This window comes from Cinclus cinclus, chromosome 10 (genome assembly GCF_963662255.1).
Source record: "Cinclus cinclus chromosome 10, bCinCin1.1, whole genome shotgun sequence".
NCBI classification, from domain to species: domain Eukaryota; kingdom Metazoa; phylum Chordata; class Aves; order Passeriformes; family Cinclidae; genus Cinclus; species Cinclus cinclus.
In genome coordinates this window covers 23,886,979-23,904,477 of record NC_085055.1, presented here as the reverse complement: position 1 = coordinate 23,904,477, position 17,499 = coordinate 23,886,979, and the positions used below count along the sequence as shown (strand labels likewise).

The window sequence follows — 17,499 nt, the reverse complement described above, 5'->3', positions numbered from 1 at the left end:
AGCTCTGCAGATCAGTGGAAAATCATCATGTAACCTGGGTGGGAGCTTCAGAACAGACCACGGTGTGACTGAGGGAGAAGTGTTCCATGGTTCTAGAAGATGTGCTCTTGTTACCTCTGAGCATCTGTAGGCGTGCGAAGACGGGTAACTCGGGCTGAACATGCAAATCACAGGTTTGATTTGTTCTTTATGGGCACATAGGAAGGATGAGAGAGTTTTTTTCCTCTGTTCTGGAGAAATCCAGCCCATTTTGGCCAGAGTGCTGCTGTGTGTCCTACGGGCTCTAAGGCCCTGGCCATCCCCGGAGCTGTCAGCACTCAGGTGTCTCTGGGCCCTCCAGTGCCTGTGCAAGGGTGGCTCTTTCATTTGAGCTGAGTGCTTTCCCCATCTACAAGTTGTTTGCCCTCCCTATGTTTGTGCTTCAGAAAGTCTTTAATTGTTCTAAAGCTATGTTTAGGTGCTGTGAAGGGTAACTTTGCTCTCCTGAAGTGCAAAGGGAGAGAGTAGGTGACTTTTTGTTATCCTCAAGCCTCCTGTGTTTCTGTTATTCTCTGCTTGGAAAGCATGTTAATAAAGTACATAGCGGGAGATTTTATTTTCTTTTCTTTTTTTTAGAAGCCTTTTGCACTGAATGTTTTCTAAATTGGTTGGGGGGTGGCAAGGAACCCATTTAGTGCCTAATCCCCCAGCCCATCCTCTCAGCAAATAGCTTGTGAAAGTCATTAATTTCACTGTAATTTTTTTAAACGTTGCTCAGGAGGAAGAAAACTTAAGAAAACCAATGCCACTCTGAATAGAGGATTATGTCTTCTCAGTTTTCTGCCAAATTATCTCCACACGTGCCCATCCTGTGCTGGTTGCTGAGCAAACACCGTGCCAGGCAGTCACACAGCAAATGCCAGCTCACAGAGCCTGTGCCGAGCTCTGGCACCAGGGCAGGAGGCTGGAGAGCCTATGAAGCTCTTTGCCTCCAGCAATTCACACCTGGCTGGGTGGCTCGTGGGTGGCTCCACCAACAAGACACATGAGGCTTTGGGAAGCGGCCATGGAAAAGCACAGAGCTGGACCTGCTGACAGCCTCCTTGAAATGGCAGTGCTTGTGGTGGAACAGGGCTTTTTTATGAGACAGCCACCTGTTCCCCTTGCATTACCTCATTGCTACTACTGTATCCCCAGCTGTAAAGTACTTTTAATTAAAATTATTTATTGCTCAGTAAGATTTGTCCCCTATTTTGGGTGTATCTTAGAAGATAAGATTTTTTCCCTTATCACTTGATCACTGGGCTTGCACTTCAAAGGACTGTACCCGTGGATGTCACTGTGATCAGAATAAAGTATGTGGATTTTAGCTGAGCAGTGACGTACAATCAATGTATTTTTAAGCTGAGCTTAGCTTTATTTTGCATTTTTATTTATACCTCTGACAACTGAATGAGTGCCCTGGCTTCAAGCCATATCTCTCAATAATAACAACGATCTTTTTTTCAGATTCTTGGGAAATGGCTTCTCCACTGTATTGTGCACGTTGTCTTCACATCTTAATGCAGTTTCTAGGTCACTGAGCTAAGAAAAGACTATAGGTGCCACTAAAGCCTCCCTAAAGGAGAGCCAGCGACAGGCTGGGCCAGGTTGATGGGACTTAGAGAAATCAATTATTGTCATGTACCACCTTCATGCTGTGCCAGATCAGTAAAAGATTAAGCAGTTTTGTCAGGTTTCACTCCATCTGTAGGACTTTTCATGCTTCTGCCCTCGGGCCACCTGTGGTGAATGGATGTTGCTCATGGATCCATGAGTTGTTGCAGGTCCATGCTGGGAAGCTGGAGGGACTCCCTGCAGGTCTTAGCTGGCAGCCACTGGCTGTTGGGCAGGGGGTAACTCAATGTTTCAGGTTCCTTTGAAGGCTGAAGGATGAAAGCAGAAGCACTGGGAGGTGAAGATGTCTCAGTGTGCAGGTGGAGGTCAGTCTTGCCTTTGCCAGCCTGGAGAAACTGCTCCGCTCTCACTGACAGAGCTCAACTGGAAGGAGCTGCCAGGGAGGGAGGATGTGTGCTCCCACAGCTCCAGCCCAAGGAGTTCCTCTGCCCTGTGCCGCTGCTGGAGCTGGCTGTGCCCAAGGGATGAGGAGGCAGGACAGCTGCAGTGCTCCTCTGCTTATGTTGTTGGATCCCTATCTGCAGAGGGAAGCTCAGCCCCCCCGAACTGGGGCTGGGATTCCCTTGTGTGGACGCAACATTGATGAAAAAAGCCTGGAAACTAACTTCAGCAAACTAATCACTCAGAGATGTTTGAAGGACTCTGTTCCTTAATGTGCTGCAAGTCCCCCAAAGGGATGGTGCAAGATCAGAGCTGGGAGGGGTTCTTGTAGCCCCAAGCCCTCACTCTCTTTTGCCCTGTGTGGAGTAGTAGTCCATGGGCTGGGTGGAATAGTGAGAAACTGAGCTCTGGCCAAGCAAAACACAGAGAAAATATTTGCTGTGATTCCTCTTCCTGCTCTCTTATCCTTCTTTTTCTCAGTTCACCTCTGCAGCCTGCCTGTGCCAAAGGACTGCCCTCCAGCAGGAGAGGCTGGAGTCACTCTCTGGGGAAAGGGAGTGGAGCCTGGTGTCATGCACCTGCAGAAATTCATATTTATCCTTTCTGCCAAGAGATTAGGCTGAACACTTGAGCCTGCCAGATTCAACAGAGCAATGGCTGCTGGTGGATGGTCACCTGCTTGTCTTCAGAGAGAGGCTGTGGGGCAGGGAGCAGGGGCCAGGCTCCCTACTCATGGGGCAGTGGGACACTGCCCTGTCCTCCAGGAGACAAAGCCACCTTGCGAGAGTGTCAGACTGCCAGTGCACCCTCTGGCATCCAGAAATGTTTCTTACTGAGGTGCAGAAGTACTTCCCCCCCACCACACTCTCAGGAGTTGAAATTAAGCCTCAGGTGACATGTTGCCTGCACCCACTGCCCCAATGCAGGTGGCAGCATCCCAAAGGAGCTGCATGGGCGTGGATGCAGGGCAGTGTGGATGGCAGCAGTGTGACTGGTGGCAGTGTGCCTGGTGACAGGCAGTGTGACTGGTGACAATGTGGCTGGTGGCAGTGGCATGGGGAGGAGGACAGAAGACGGCTCTCAGCAGCACAGGGCATTGGGCATACTTCTCTGAGCCAAAATCTGTCTCTTGCCTCTTTCAGTGACTCCCGTAGGCTCTGGCTGGGTATCAGTGTCTCTGTGTCCTTGTTCCTGGTGGCTGTCCTCTCTGTCTGGGGAGGTTGGCCTGCATGCCCTCAGGGGTGCTTCCTGCAGGCCATGCTGTGTTCCTGTTTTCCAGACCATTTCAGCTCCCTCCGCTCCAAAAGTCTGTGCAGTGCAACCAGGGATGTGTGTGGGTAAAGGCAAATGATCCTCTGTTTCCCAGTGCTGTGCAAAGTCCCACGTTTCAGGACTTACCTGTGCTGCAGGTCCCAGTTTGTGCAGTGGGAGGTGACAGTGCTCCATGGCCACAGCTGGATAAGCCAGGTCGAGCAGTAGTGGGCTGTGCCAGGAAGGCACAGGAGCCAAGTTGTCTTCAGAAGCTGATGGCCTGTGCAGCCTACAAGATTGGGTTGTGGGTGTCACCATATAGTCCATGTTGGCGATTGCTCTGCCTGGGGAAGGGGAGGTCACAGCTCCTTTCCCATCTGCATCCCTGCATTTTGTGTCAGTGCTCTGGTTTCAGAAGGTCTGGAGCTACAGCCTGTGCTAGCACACACCGTGCTCTTACCTGTCTTTTCAGCCACTGTTCAGCCATGGGTATTTAAACCCTGAGGTGAAAAATAAACTGCTCCTTTGTTTGCCTGTCCCTCTGCTTTGTTGCACTGCTGAGGCAGCGGTGGTTCCAGTGTTTCTCCTGAGATGAAGCGTGCAGCATCCGTGCGGTGCAGCAGGACAGAGCCTCCATCTCCTGGTGGCACTGCCACACGGCAGCCGGGCTCTGCCTGCAGGAGCTGGCCCAGGACAGGGACCCAGAGCTGGCCCAGGAAGCTGAGGGAAGCTTTGGGATGTGTGGGGTTCCTGCCAGGCTCAGCCCCTCTAGCCACAGGTTTATTCACAGTCACCTCAGGGCTCCTTTGGGCTGCCAGGCCATGGAAGCAGGCTCTGTTTGGGTTCTCTCTGAAACTTAGCAATTTTTGTCCTCATCCTGAAGAAGGTTCTCTCAGAGTTATTTTAGTGCATTCCTGCCCAATGAAACCTCAGCACCGTCCAGCATCTGTTTTTCAAGGTTTACTGGAAGCCAGGTGCTCCCACACAGCTTCCAGTAAACCTTGGCAGTTTCAGGAGGGGGGAATTAGGGATTTTCACTGATTCAACCTCTGATACTGGGTTCAGCTTATTCAGACTCTCCCAAGGGTACCTCAGAACTGAATCTTTCTGGAGTTCCCCAGAAGGCCACATTCAAAGTATTTTTCACAAGTAGTAGAGAGAGTTCTCAGCATTGCAGCTGCAGCTGGAGGCTCAGGGATTTTTTCCTTTCAAGATTTGCCCCTTCTGTCACTTTTCTCCCCTCTGGGCTCGTTGTGAGTGTCAAGTATCTGGAACCAAGGGAGACTTCGTGCATACATTCATTTTCTCTTTTGTAAATGATTTTAAAAAAATGTACAAGGGAATTGCAAATGGATCTGAGCAAAGACAGAAAACGACCACAAAAGAGAAAAGACAGCAAGGCAGGGGAATGTGGAGCTCTGCCAGCCTCTCTGCAGGGTCTGCCAGGCTGTTTTTCACCCCTCAGTGCACTGTCAGCCCTTGCCCACGGCAGCTGGGGGGACACTGATGTGCTGCTGAGGCTGTGGCCCTGCTCTCTGGGCTCTGCACCTGCGCTGGCTCTGTGCTTACAGGACCAGGGTGGTTTAATTAAAGGTGGCAAAGCACCTCCAGAGTCCTGCAAAGAACCAGCTGCATGTGCAGGGCCTGTGAGCTGCTGGCACGGCGTGGCTTGGCCCAGGTCGCCGGCTGCCTGCGGTTGCTGAAGTGCTCACAGAGAGAAATCACTTCCCAGCATCAAGTGCTCTCAATTGCCCATAGTTTTGGCATTGTGCACGTCTTCCCCCAAGACTGTTGTCCTTTCCAACGATGCCAGCTGGGCAGGTTCTGTGTCCAGGGCCCCACTGTGTGTCCTTCCCCAGGAAGCTGGAGGTGCAGTGTGTGGGGGACACCTGTGTCTGCAGGACAGTGGCAGCAGATCCTTGCAGAAGGGGCACGGTGGTGGCACTGAGGGCAGAGGCTCCACGGGTACACATGCACCATGTCAGGGTCCAGGTTACAGCTGGTGGACAGCCCAAGGTGTCCTTGTGGCCACCAGACCTGGCTGGAAGAGGGATGGTGCTCACAGACAGGTTTTTCCCAGAAGCCTGGGTTGAAACACAGCCTGAGGAGCTGGCAGCTGCCCCAGAGATCCCGTCCCTCCGAGGGGGAGGAAGAGAGGGGGAAGGAGGGGCAGTGAGAGGGAAGTGGCTTTTCCTGGTCCACGTGCCAGGGGGCTGTGCTAGCTCAGATCACAGCAAGCTCCTTCACCCCAGGGATGGGGGAGCTCAGCCACGTCCCCCTGAGCAGTCTGTGCCTTACTCTGCCCTGTCCCCCAGGTGTCCCTGAGCCATGAGTGCACCCGTGCCATCATGAAGCTGATGTACTGCCCGCACTGCCGGGGCATGTCCAGCATGAAGCCGTGCAACAACTACTGCCTGAACGTGGTCAAGGGCTGCCTGGCCAACCAGGCTGACCTCAACACCGAGTGGAAGTACCTGATGGGTAAGATGGCCTTTCTCTTACCCTTGAGCTCTCTGAGGCTGTGTTTGGCAAGTAAAGAGGACGGTGGGAGGCTCAGGGGGGTTGTTTGCAGTGGTGAAGCTCTCACTCCTCCTTGTGCCCGCACGGCATCACTCAGCAAGCTCCTCTCTCTTTCTCACCCTGTACGTGCACAGCTGGAGTGATGTGAGACCTGAGGGATCCTTGGTGTTTGTCTGGGCTCATGGAGGGCAGGCACCAGAGGAGATGGCCTTGGGCCATCACCTTGGGCATTTTTTTTCCCTTGCCTTGGCACCCTGTGCCTGGGCAGCAAAGCTGCCAGCCCAGCCCCAGCTGCAGCCCCGCAGGCTGGCCTGGGGTTGGCATTTGTTGGCATTAAGAACAAAAACCCTGCTGAAGTCAAGGAGTGTCACCTGCCTCTCGAGGGATGCTGCAGGATGGAGAGGGAAGCAGAGCACAGCAAAGCTGGGGTGCTGCCTGGAGAGGTGCCCATGCCAGCTGTGCCACAGCTACCTGGAAATGCTCCCTGTGGGAGCAACTGGGAGCCTGCTTCAAAGGAGGGGGAGGAATTATCCCTTGCCCAGGGGTTCAGTGGCCCTTTTGCCTTAGTGACCAGAGCCAGCGAACTGTTCCTGCCACTCTCTCCTGGCGGGATGACGGCTTCTCTCCTCAAACATCACTGTACAGCTTTCCTTGATTGACAGGGAAGCAATTCCATGTGCATTTTGCATTTATTCCTCTTCCAGACAGGCGCTGTCAAGGGGTGATGCTTAGGAGGAAATTGGAGCTTCTTTCAAATTGCAGTTGTACATTTGGGTGTCAGAGGTCACAAACTGATCAAGGACGAGAGCAAATTGTGGAGTCAAAGGCAGCAACTCACTGCTGGTGTCCTTTCTTCACCCTTCTCCCAGCCCTCCATGGTAGCCAGAGTCAATTTTGTTACACTAAATACAGAGTTGCTCTTTCAGTTTGACAAATCAGGGCAGGGCAAATTAAGGGAGATTTTTATAGGAAGCGTTTCAAATATAATTTGTCACTATTTAGGAGTGCAACCTTTTATTTAACTGTATGTATCTCAAGATTAGTGCCTCTGCAAGGCACTGTTTGTCTGAAAAACAGTCTCAAAAATGACACCACAACCCCTGAGTGGCAGCAAAATTAAACTTCAAGCTCTTCAGTGTTACAGGAGATTTTATTTCCTAGATTACAAAAAAAGTTACCAAAAATTTACCCCCTTATATTGAGAGCATATAGGCTGTCCTTCCTTCAGACCCAACTAGAGCGTTGAGAATTGTCTCTGGGGGTAGGCAGAGAATGGTAATTCTTTGTCAGCCAAGCACAGTCCCAAAGCAGCCATCCAAGCAGGAACTTGCAGGACATCAGAGCTTTCCAAGAGGAGCTGAGAGCTGAGGCAGCCTTCAGTCACTCCCTGTCCTGTTTGCCAGGTAGCTGTGGGCATAGTGGTCTGCTTCTGTACCTGTATAGCCTGATACTTCCCTGGCTTTTGTCCTTCCAGAGGTGAAGGTGAGAAGAATAACTGCTTTTCTCACACCTTCACTGCCACAGAAACTATTTCTCACATCCACTACCTCTGGCACCTCATTGACCCCAATTCTCCCACTTTCTCCTGGCTGCAGTGCTTTGCTGAAGACATGTCCTGAATTAGGAGGGTGAGGGCCAAGTATTGCTGTGTGTTTCTTAATAATTCTGCACCACTTTTCTGGTTTTCCCTTCTGTATTAGCCATGGAAATGCCAGTTACTTTGGGTGAACTCTACCCAAAGTGTATTTACCATTTGCAGGAGGTAACTTTGCCTCGGAGAGTGGCTTTACCTACATAAAGTAAGGAAAACAAGTGTGCACCTGGGCAGTGGTGAAAATGGAGGGGTATCTCCCAACAAGGGAGATTGGAGGTTGGCTGCTGCCAAGGGCCCAGCAGCTTCTCCCAGCCAGCATGAGCTGATATTTCCCTTGGCTTGCCCAGAGTGATGATGGGAGCTGTGTCTGCCTTGTTCCACCAGATTCCCTGATCGGGGTGGCCGATCGGATCGACGGCCCCTACAACGTGGACACTGTGATTGGCACCATCCACATGAGGATCGCTGAAGCCATCTCTAACTTGCAAGAAAACAAAGATACAATCACGAGCAAGGTAGGAGCGTGTGCTAGGGCCTGGCTGAGGACATGTCATGTGCAGCTGCCAGGACCAAATGCTCTTTTGTACTCATTGTTCAGCTGAACTGGGGGAGATGAAGAGTGAAAGAGAGCAAATGCCCACTCTTTTAATGATAAATTACCTTGGTTCCCTACCACCCATCTGACACAGGCAAAATCCTTTGCAGGTGTTTCCAAATACTTCTCCCTGCCACATTAAGCCAGCCTCCTTTGGGTACAGATGCAGGAGGTGGGACTGTATACACAGTGACAAGGGGGCCATGTGCCATTTGCTGTCAGGGGCCTCTGTGCTGAAGAGTTTTGAGATGTTTTGGCTGAGCTGAGGCATTTACATGAAGTGCACAGTCCCCAGTGACAGGAGGCAGCTGCTTTAACCTGCCTTGAGAGGATCTTCTGCAGCGGAAATACTGGGCTATCAGGTTGTACCATGGGACAGAGCTGCAATCTGGCAGTCCATCTGGAGAGTACAAACCGGGCTCTCCTGAGGCTTACCTGTCTTCCATGAAGTTTGTATCATGAAAGTCTCTTCTGTTGGTCTTCTATTTTTAGTATATTTATCCACTTAACCACAGTCACCTCTGTAGCTGCAGGTAAGAGAAGCTTTGGGGACAAAAGCAGCCCTCCAGGGCTCCTGTCTTTTGCCCAGACACCCTCCAGGTCCTGCAGCTATCCCACAGTCAGGGCAGAAATGCACATGAAAGGAGTGGGACAGGTCCTAACTGAGTTTTGGATAAGGGAAGGGCCAGAAGAATTGCTTGGCAAACAGGAATTCACTAGAACACATCAAAGCATTAACAGCAGTGTGCATCCAAGTACTGGGTTACATTTCTTTTCTGACATGAAAGGCAATGTTCTTTCTTCCCTCGTTAGGTGAGACTGGGGCTTTCCACATAAAAGCAAATGCATGGTGTGGGAAAACATAGCATCATCTGCAAATAAAGGTGTTTCCAAGGGGAATACAGTAAATCTGGTGCAATGAAGGCGGATAAATAGTCTAACTGGTGTTTGATTGGAGCAACCAAACATGTTTGATGAGCTCCTCAGTATGACCTGGTGACCAGATGAATGGAGTACTCTGCTGGTGGCACAGATAGCAGAGGGCAGGAGCCGCAAAGCTCTGAGCCCTGTTTTTGAGCATGTCAAAGCCATCAGATGAAGGATGTTGTTGTCAGCTGATTTCAGTGCTGTCCCAGCCTAATCCTGGCCATCTCAGAGCCAAGGACATGACCCAGGCCAGGGGCACTGCTGTTAAGGTAACCTCCCAGTCTGACCAGTCTGGAGGCACTCTGGCAGCCGCACTCCCACCATCAGAGGCTGTCACTGTAGCCCCTAAAAGTGACAGAGCACAACCCCTGGGTCCCCACTTGACCTCTGCACACCCCACTCACACAGCCAGACCAGGTCTCCTCACTGGTTCCATCCCATATTTCCCATGGCAGTCTCAGATCTCTCCTTCCATAAAGCAATTTATTCACAGCACAGTAGCATAAAAAAAAAAAGCTTGAGCTGGTGCCTCTGAAGACAACAAAGTCCTAGGCTTTTACACAGTCCAAGCATGCAAAATTCTCTCACCCAGCTCTCTCAGTGCCTGGTCACCTGGCTGGTGCTACAGGTCCCCATGCCCTTTTCATGCAAAGGATGGGCACTTCACAGTCTCTGGCTCGGCCACCAGCTGCTGAATCTGCAGCTGCACCTGAGCTGTCTGCACAGAATGTGCTCCTCCCCATGGAATGCCTTCTGTGAGAGGAGCCAGGAATGGCCCTTGGCCCCAGTGCCCCTTTCAGCCACAGGCTGTCCTGGGATCTGGGTACAACTGTAAAGTACCTGTGGTACTAAGCCTTGTGTTCAGGGCAGCACGGAGCACTCTCCCTGCTTCCTTGCACTTCCTTTTCTCCCAGTGGCTCTCATGGATTTCAGGCAGCAGGAGCCACCAGAGTCTGCAAACGCCTATTTGTGGTCATTATTCAGGAGACTACTGACCCCCTCAGTCTGCTCGAGTTTTGTTTTATCCAGCAGTAGTCTGCGTTTCTCACCTGAAGCATTTAGAGTGGCAAGAGGTTCGCCTTGGTACCACACTGTGCTGGAGCTGCCACTGTCCTGGACACTTCCCCAGACTTCTATCTCCTGGGAAGAGGCTGTCTGCCAACACTAGCAATAGGCAGCAAGGTACAGCAGTGAAACCAAGGTTTTGTTTTGGCAGAACCAAGTTGAAAATGCTCTACAGGCAGTTTTCAGGGTGAGTGTTTTGCACGGAGCGAACAAGAGTGATGAAGAAACAAGTTGGCTTGGTACTGAACTGCTGGAAGTCATCAGATCCATCTGGTCAGCAGGACAGGGCACCCCAGGAGGGACCTTTGGAGGCTGAATGTCCCTCAGACACATGGACAGGGGACTCTTGGCTAGGCTAGGACTCGGCTGTCAGAGTCCATGAGCCAGTGCATTCAGCAGGTGGCACAGGCTGTGTCAGCAGAGCTCTGTCTGTGGCCCTGGCTCCTCTGCTGTAAGGGGACAGCAGGCAAAGTCACGTTTATCAATAACTTCTGCCAGCACCCTGGCAACCACAACAAGCTTGGAGCCCTCTTTTCAAATCAGGTGGCTTCCTTTGTAAAGGCTGGCATATTGTGACTAAAACTGACAGTGCAAGGTCCCTCCTGATGTTTTGTCCAGCCTGGCCCTCTGAGCTCTCCTGCCACCAGTGAGGCTCAGCTGCCCAGCCCTGGTGATCTGCAGCAGAGATGTCACTGCCTGGACTGGTGATGCAGAGACTGGGAGAAACTGGGGTGTTTCTAGGACACCCTTAATCTCATCCTAGAGGCCAGGTGTGAGGATTTGTACCTTCCAAGTGCTTCTGCTGCCCTCTGGCTACAAAGCCCACATGGACACGTATTTAGTATGATAAGGAGGTACCTGAAGATAACAGGTAAATCGGTTCTGCTGCCTCATTTGCCTCTGAAACATGCAAACTGACAGATTGTGGTACATCTGCTGTCCTTGCAGTGCCCTGGTTGGAGGTACATTGATTTCCCAAGTGTGGATGTTGATTGCAGGAATCATGGGGATAGTCCCACATTGGTCTGTTGTCCATCACTGAAGCTCCCATGCTCTGTATTCTTGAAACCCACACCACTGATGTAGACTGTGAGCAACTCCCATCTTGTTCTTCCTAGCATTTTATTTTCCAGTCGTAAGAAGAACAGATAAAATTGCTATAAATAATTTAATATCAATATTGGTGGCTCATCCAAAAACATGTGTTACTGATGAATATTTTGCTTGACAGTGGTAACCAAAACCAGTTACAATGTGCTGAAAACACATCTGGCACTAGAAACTAAGCCAGAATCTCTGAGAATCTTGGCAATAGGAAGGATAAACATGCTTAAGAAGGAAAAAAACCCCATAACTGTGGAGTGTTAAATAATTAAAAGGAGTAGCATCAAAACATGGGATAGAGAGTTTGGTTTGTTTTTCAGGTATTCCAAGGCTGTGGAAATCCCAAAATCGGCACAAAAGGCTCCAGTAGTGAAGACAAGAAGAGACGGGGGAAGGTGACATTGGAAGCCAAATCCTCTGCACAAGCACTGGAGATGCTGGTGGGTTTGTCTCTGGAGCTGGTTCTGGTCCTGCAGGTCAGGTCACACCGCTCTGGGGGCTGCTGAGCTGCATGTCTGAAGAAGATCAGATCATCAAGTGCTGGTGTAGCCCAAGCAGACCTGGTCTTCTTGCCTCTGCACAGGGTTGGGTCTAACTGATGACCAGTTTCCCAGGCATTTGGTGCCAGACTTAGCTGAAGAGGCTCCTAGTCTGATGGTCTTCTCCTGGCTGGTCCTGTGGTACTGGAACAGTCCTTGGCATGTAACCTTTAGCCCTGGGCACTTGGGTTGATGATTGATCTTTAGGGGAAGGTTGATCATATGTTTGCATAAAAACAGATTTTGTGATGGTAACGCAAAAAATAGGCAGAATCCTTGTACTTTCCTTCACCCTGGGGCACCCCAGATCTCTCGTGGCCCTAAGCATCCCCTTTGCTTACAGGTTTTAGATGCCAAAGGGAATCTGACAGCTCTCAAGACATACTGGATCACCCTGCCCAGCAGCCTGTGCAGCAAAAAAGTAATGTCCAGCTCAGCATCAGATGACAAATGTTGGAACGGGATGACCAAGGGCAGGTATGGAGTGGGTCAAAGTGCCAGGAACTCCAATCTGGGGTGAGAGGAAGGGTTTGAAAAGGCACTTACACATCATCACAGCAAGCCCCACTTGTTCAGAGTGAGCAGTCTGTGCCTGTCCATAGAAATGCTGCATTTTTGGAAAACCTCGTACCTGGGAATGTCAGGCCTGGTGTCATTTTGCTCTGTCTGGAGGTTAAGCACTGAAATGCACTCACCATGAAATAACTATGTAGTTTTCTACTAAGGAAGCAGTTTTGCAATTCTGCATGCACTCAGAAGGCAGCAGGGCTGGATTTACCACACAAGCTCCAGAGCTGCTGCAGGGAATTGCATACACATCCCTCTATCCATACCTGCTGTGAAATGCTGTTCCCTCTGGGAGAGGACACCTGGATGGCATCAAACAGCTACAGAAACAGTTCTTACCCCCGCCAAGGTTAAGGGATGGCTGAGGGGATACTAGCAGCTGCTGGACATGCACTTTCTCCTCTTCTCTCTGCAGACCTCTTGGGCTTGACTTTGCCAGCCTGAATTCAACATCTTCAGTTCTTCCATATTTCACATTGTTGCCAGCAGTGTCCCAGATCTGCAGGAGCAGGAGGACCAGGGCACTGTGGACAGCAGCAGTGCAGCTCTGGTTGACAGGTCCCAGAAAATTAAGCTTCTCTGGGAGCCTGTCTGGTCAAATTGGACTGGGGCCAGTCAGTGGTCCCAGGATGTCAGTCTCCACAGGATTTAACCAAGCAGGTTAAAATGTTCCTCAGCCTTCCATGTGGGCAGAGATTTTCCATAGGGGAGTGTCACTGTGGGCCCACTGGTACCAGCCTGAGAGCAAGCCCTCTGCCTTTCCTGCAGGAAATCCCTCCCCGTGCTGGGACAGGTGTGCTGCAAGTCCACCCAGCCACCTCCTGCAAGCTGAGACCCCTCTGCTGGAGTCTGGCCATGGCAGCGTGGCTTGGCTGTCCAGAGAGCTGGGCTGCCTCCCAGCAAACACAGCTACAGAGGCTGTTCCACAAGTCAGTGGCACTGACTGCAACCTCTCTGGGATTCCCAGAGCCTGGATTATGCCTATTGTCTGTAGGGAGAGGTGAGCTGAGCTGGGGGGAGACATCTAAACCTTCTCTCTTCCTTCCCAGTTACCTGCCTGAAGTGATGGGGGATGGCTTGGCTAACCAGATTAACAACCCAGAGGTGGAGGTGGACATCACCAAGCCAGATATGACCATTCGCCAGCAAATCATGCAGCTGAAGATCATGACAAACCGCCTGGGCAACGCTAACATCGGCAACGACGTGGATTTCCAAGACACAAGTGAGTGTAGCAGAGCCAGAGAGGTGAGGTGGGGAGGTGAGAGGGGCTGAGCAGTCCTGCAGCCTGCACAGGTGTCCCTGCAGCTGCACAGGTGTCCCTGCAGCTGCACAGGTGTGCCTGCAGGTACTGCTGCTGGGCCCTGGTGGCAGGGAGGGGCTGTGGCAGCCTGGCTTTTGGCTTGGGGCTGCTGAGGGGCTGCTTGAGTGCAGCCAGCTTGTGGGGTGGCTGGAGATTGTGCTGTTCCCAGTGCCTTACTGAAAGCTGCAGGGGTGTCTCCAGCCCCAGTCCTGCTGACAGGGCCATTATTTGTGTCTGCTCCAGAGTTTCCAGCTGCTGCAGCAGCAGGTGAGTAAAGCCAGCAGGAGGTCAGGTATGAGCTTGTTTCCCACATTTAGGGATGCAGAGAGGAGGGGGTGGACAAGGTAGGGCTGGTGGCCAGAGCTGCCTGGGGTTGCAGCAAGGGGCTGCCCACCATAAGGAAAAGGAAAGGTTTCCATGAGGAAAGCAGTACGTGCTCACCCCAGGTCTGTCTCTGCGTAGGTGACGACATGAGCGGCTCCGGGAGTGGGGACAGCTGTCCTGATGACGTCTGTGGCAAAAGACTTTCTAAGAGCCCCAGCACCAGGCAGCCAGAAACACACGCTATTCCTAAGCAGTCTGGACACGGCATCAATGGGGCCAGCAGCAGATCTTTGCCTTCTGCCTCCCTCCTCCTCCTCCTCTCGGTGGCTGTCACTGCCGCGCTGCACTTGTGGCGGTAACTCACTGGCACGGCCAGGAAACATTGACTGTGGCTGAGGGCTTCACTTTGCCAAAACCAACCAACCAACCAACCAACCAACCAAAGGACATATTTAATTCACCTTGGCAAAAAAAAAAAAAAAGAAAAAAGAAAAAAGAAAAAAAAAACAAGAAAAGGGAGGAGAAAAAGATTTTCGAAAGGTTTCAGTTGTTTGCTATTTCTGGCAGTGCTCGAGCTGTTTTCTTCTTTCTTGGTCTTTCCCCAAAGCTGGGCCCTTCTTTCCATACCTCATTGTTTTACTTTTGTTATTGCCACAAACTGGCTCTTGGGGCTGAAACAAGCCTTTGCAGAGGGCTCCAGGGGAACTCGGCCGAGCCCTCCGAGGGCAGCTGTGCTGCTGCTGCCAGTGGAATATGCAACCACCCTGCCCCTGTTCCCAGTGCCGGAGCTGCCGCGGGCAGCGCCCGCTCCCGACGCGGAGACACCGGGATCCTCGCGCGGCCCACCCGCTGCATCCAGGGGCTCTTGGGTTCTTCCTCTGTGCTTCCTAGCTGGGCAGATGGCCCTTCACTTCCAGGGGTGTACGTAGGAGCGTGAGCAGGTTTGGTGGGTTGAACTGAAAGAGTTTGGCAGTGGCTGCTGGACCCAAAAATGCAGGACTCCCTTTTTCTTTGGAAAGGTCACAAGTGGTTTCTTGACTAGAGCTCGTAGCTGACGACAGTTTGAAATGTAGGTTTCCTACATCTAAGTGACTGGGAATGAGCGTTAGGGTTGGGGTTTGGGGTACTTTTTCTTTGCATGCTAGTTGGAAAGCCATTTTTTACCCAAGTAACAATGGTCCAATTTGTACCTGCAGTGCAGTACCATTGTAGGTAACAGAGAGATGCAAATATGCACAGTGGTATTCTCTGTGTGACAGACAGTTGTGCTGCCTCCTCCTTCTCTGGCTCCAGCCATAGACAGGAATCCTTCTTTTCTTTTCATGGTAATAAGAGAGACCAGGGATGTTTTACTGATTGGAGCTTTGGGACTGGTTGTGGCCCTTCAAGCAGCTGCCTTAGGGCAGAGAGGGGCTGGTGGGGATCACCACGGGTGCTGGCTTCCTACCCAGAGTACTGGCTCAAGGCAGCACCCACCAGGGGGAATGTGAGGATGAGAGACATTTTGTTTGGGATTTCTTTCTACCTTTGGTGTTCGTTCCAGCTGCATTGAAGGTTTTTTATGGATTCCCACTTTCCCTGTTCCTTCCCCATCATCCAACACACCTTCCCTAACCCCTGCAGCCCCCCTGGGCTGAGCCTGTGGGTCAGGCACCACCTGCAGCTCTGTTTTGGCTCAGGGGAGGGCCAGGCTCACCCTCTGTGCCCTGTCCCACCACTCACCAGCCTTTGGGTGATGTCAGCAGCTGCCCCAACCCCAAATTACTTGGTGGGGTGGGCTCTGTGCCAGGTTTTGAGACTAGGAGTGGTGAGTGAAGTTATAAATGTCCTCACATAGTTGTAGGAGTGTCTGTGCTTGTTAGAGCTGTGTGTTTGGGGCTTCCAGAGGCTTCTGTGCCTGATGAGCAGCAAGTGTGGGCTGGAGCCACAGGTGTAGCAGATGTTGGATCCAGCACAGTCACTGTGACTGCTTGGGCCAGGAGTACACACAGGTTGAGTTTGAGTTTCAGACAGGTTTGTATTGGGGTGAGAGAGAGGACAGAGCTGGGCCTGTCTCTTGCTTTTGCACAGCATTTGAGCATTTCTTCTCCCTCTTGCCAGAGGAGATGTGCCTTTGGGCTGAGCAAACATTATGGAGTAGGGGTTTGGCTGTTTTCTGAGTAAGGGAAAAGAAAACCCAAATACTTTTAACATTAGCTGTTTCTAAGGTGTGCAGTTTAAGGAAAAATGAGGACATGACCAAGCTGAAAGCCAGTTCTTTTCCTGCCCTCCCTGGGGCCCTGTGGTGGCACTGAGGGTGCCTCAAACTAGGCAGAGACTTTAGGCCAGCTTTGACTGGCTTCTTTCTCAAGTCACAGTGATTAATGTCACTGACTGTGCATCCTTTCTGCCTTGGCCTCCCCTTCCTGTAAAGCAAAATCAGGTCAGGTGTCAGAAATGAGCACTGGGGTGCTGGACAACAGCTGAAGGACAGACAGTGCCACTACACCCATCAGAGCCCTGGAGAGGATAAATGTGGTTTTGTCTAGGTTTATTTACTCTTAGACATACAGTAAATTCACATGATTTTTACTGCTCTAAAGAGTTCCTATCTTTTCTTTTTCATTTTTTATATCAGAATGGCAAATACAAATTTAACCTTCAGTTACAGCAATCACCACAACCAATCCTGCAGAAGCTTTAAATCCAAAGCAAAAAAAAAAAGACAAAATGACAGGGAGAGGGAGGAAGAATTAAAACATTGTACCCTCTTCAAAACACATTTGGGTTGGGGTTTTAGCACATGGATGATGAGATCAATGTTTTGCTTTGCAGAATGGGAGCTTGAAAGTCGCTTCCATTTCTGTGCAATTAGTTTTTGCTGTCTGTTATCCTCAAAAGCTTCTCATGGGCCCCTTCACATCTTAAATGTGAAGCCAGGAATTTACTGATTATCCAGTTAATATTTTAACAATTTAATAGTCCAAACTAGTGGTTCTGTTACAAGAAAAAAAAAGCCCTGTTAGTGCAAATCAATAAAGCAAAACCTCAAAGAAACAGTAAAATCTGTCACGCAGGGGTAACCCTTCCTGATGCCTTCACCTCCAGCCTGGGGTTGAGCTCCCACTTCCACATCCCTCCTGACCCTGAGGGTGGCAGCTTGCACCTTCCAGAAGCCAAGCCAGGGGGAGGCCAGGACAGCAGCCTGAGGTGAGGGCAGTGCAGGGGGCTCAGGCCCCTCTGCACCCACTGATGCTCCATGGTGGTGGTGATGATTCCTCCTCGGCCCTGTGTCCACTGGGGTTGATTTTTATATCTAGCCATGGTCAGCCTACCCTGCTGCTTTTTGTTGGTCCCTGGTTATTCAATTTTTCTGTTCTCTCCTGCCCTGAAGTTGTTTCCCCAGCTGCTGCCATTGAATGGCCTGGGGTTGTGTTTGGCCATGCCACCTTCCCCAGGAGCTGAAACAGCTGAGAGCCCCCAGCATATCAACTCTAGTTTAAACTAAAGCAAACTGCAATTACTGCTGATTAAACAACCACTGGTGTGGCTGAACAACCTGAAATCAACCCAGCTCCAGACAAGTCCTGAGCCTGTGGTTGGGCTGGTGCAGAACCTGGGGCTATTCAGTGCTTATGGATGACCTTTCCTGGGCTACTCCTGCTGGAAAACACTGTGACACACCTCCCCATGG

General features: G+C 51.1%; 1 protein-coding gene across 1 annotated transcript in view; it reads left to right on the top strand.

Annotated features, from left to right (window-relative positions):
- GPC1 (glypican 1) overlaps nt 1-14,722 on the top strand; it is a 191,467-nt gene extending 176,745 nt beyond the window's left edge. The window contains exons 4-9 of the mRNA XM_062499198.1: nt 5,604-5,769; nt 7,787-7,917; nt 11,414-11,533; nt 11,976-12,109; nt 13,249-13,424; nt 13,965-14,722. Of these exons, the coding sequence (XP_062355182.1) occupies nt 5,604-5,769; nt 7,787-7,917; nt 11,414-11,533; nt 11,976-12,109; nt 13,249-13,424; nt 13,965-14,185 (948 nt within the window). The 3' untranslated portion in view covers nt 14,186-14,722. The remainder of the gene's footprint in view (nt 1-5,603; nt 5,770-7,786; nt 7,918-11,413; nt 11,534-11,975; nt 12,110-13,248; nt 13,425-13,964) is intronic.
- The last annotated feature ends 2,777 nt before the right edge of the window (nt 14,723-17,499 follow it).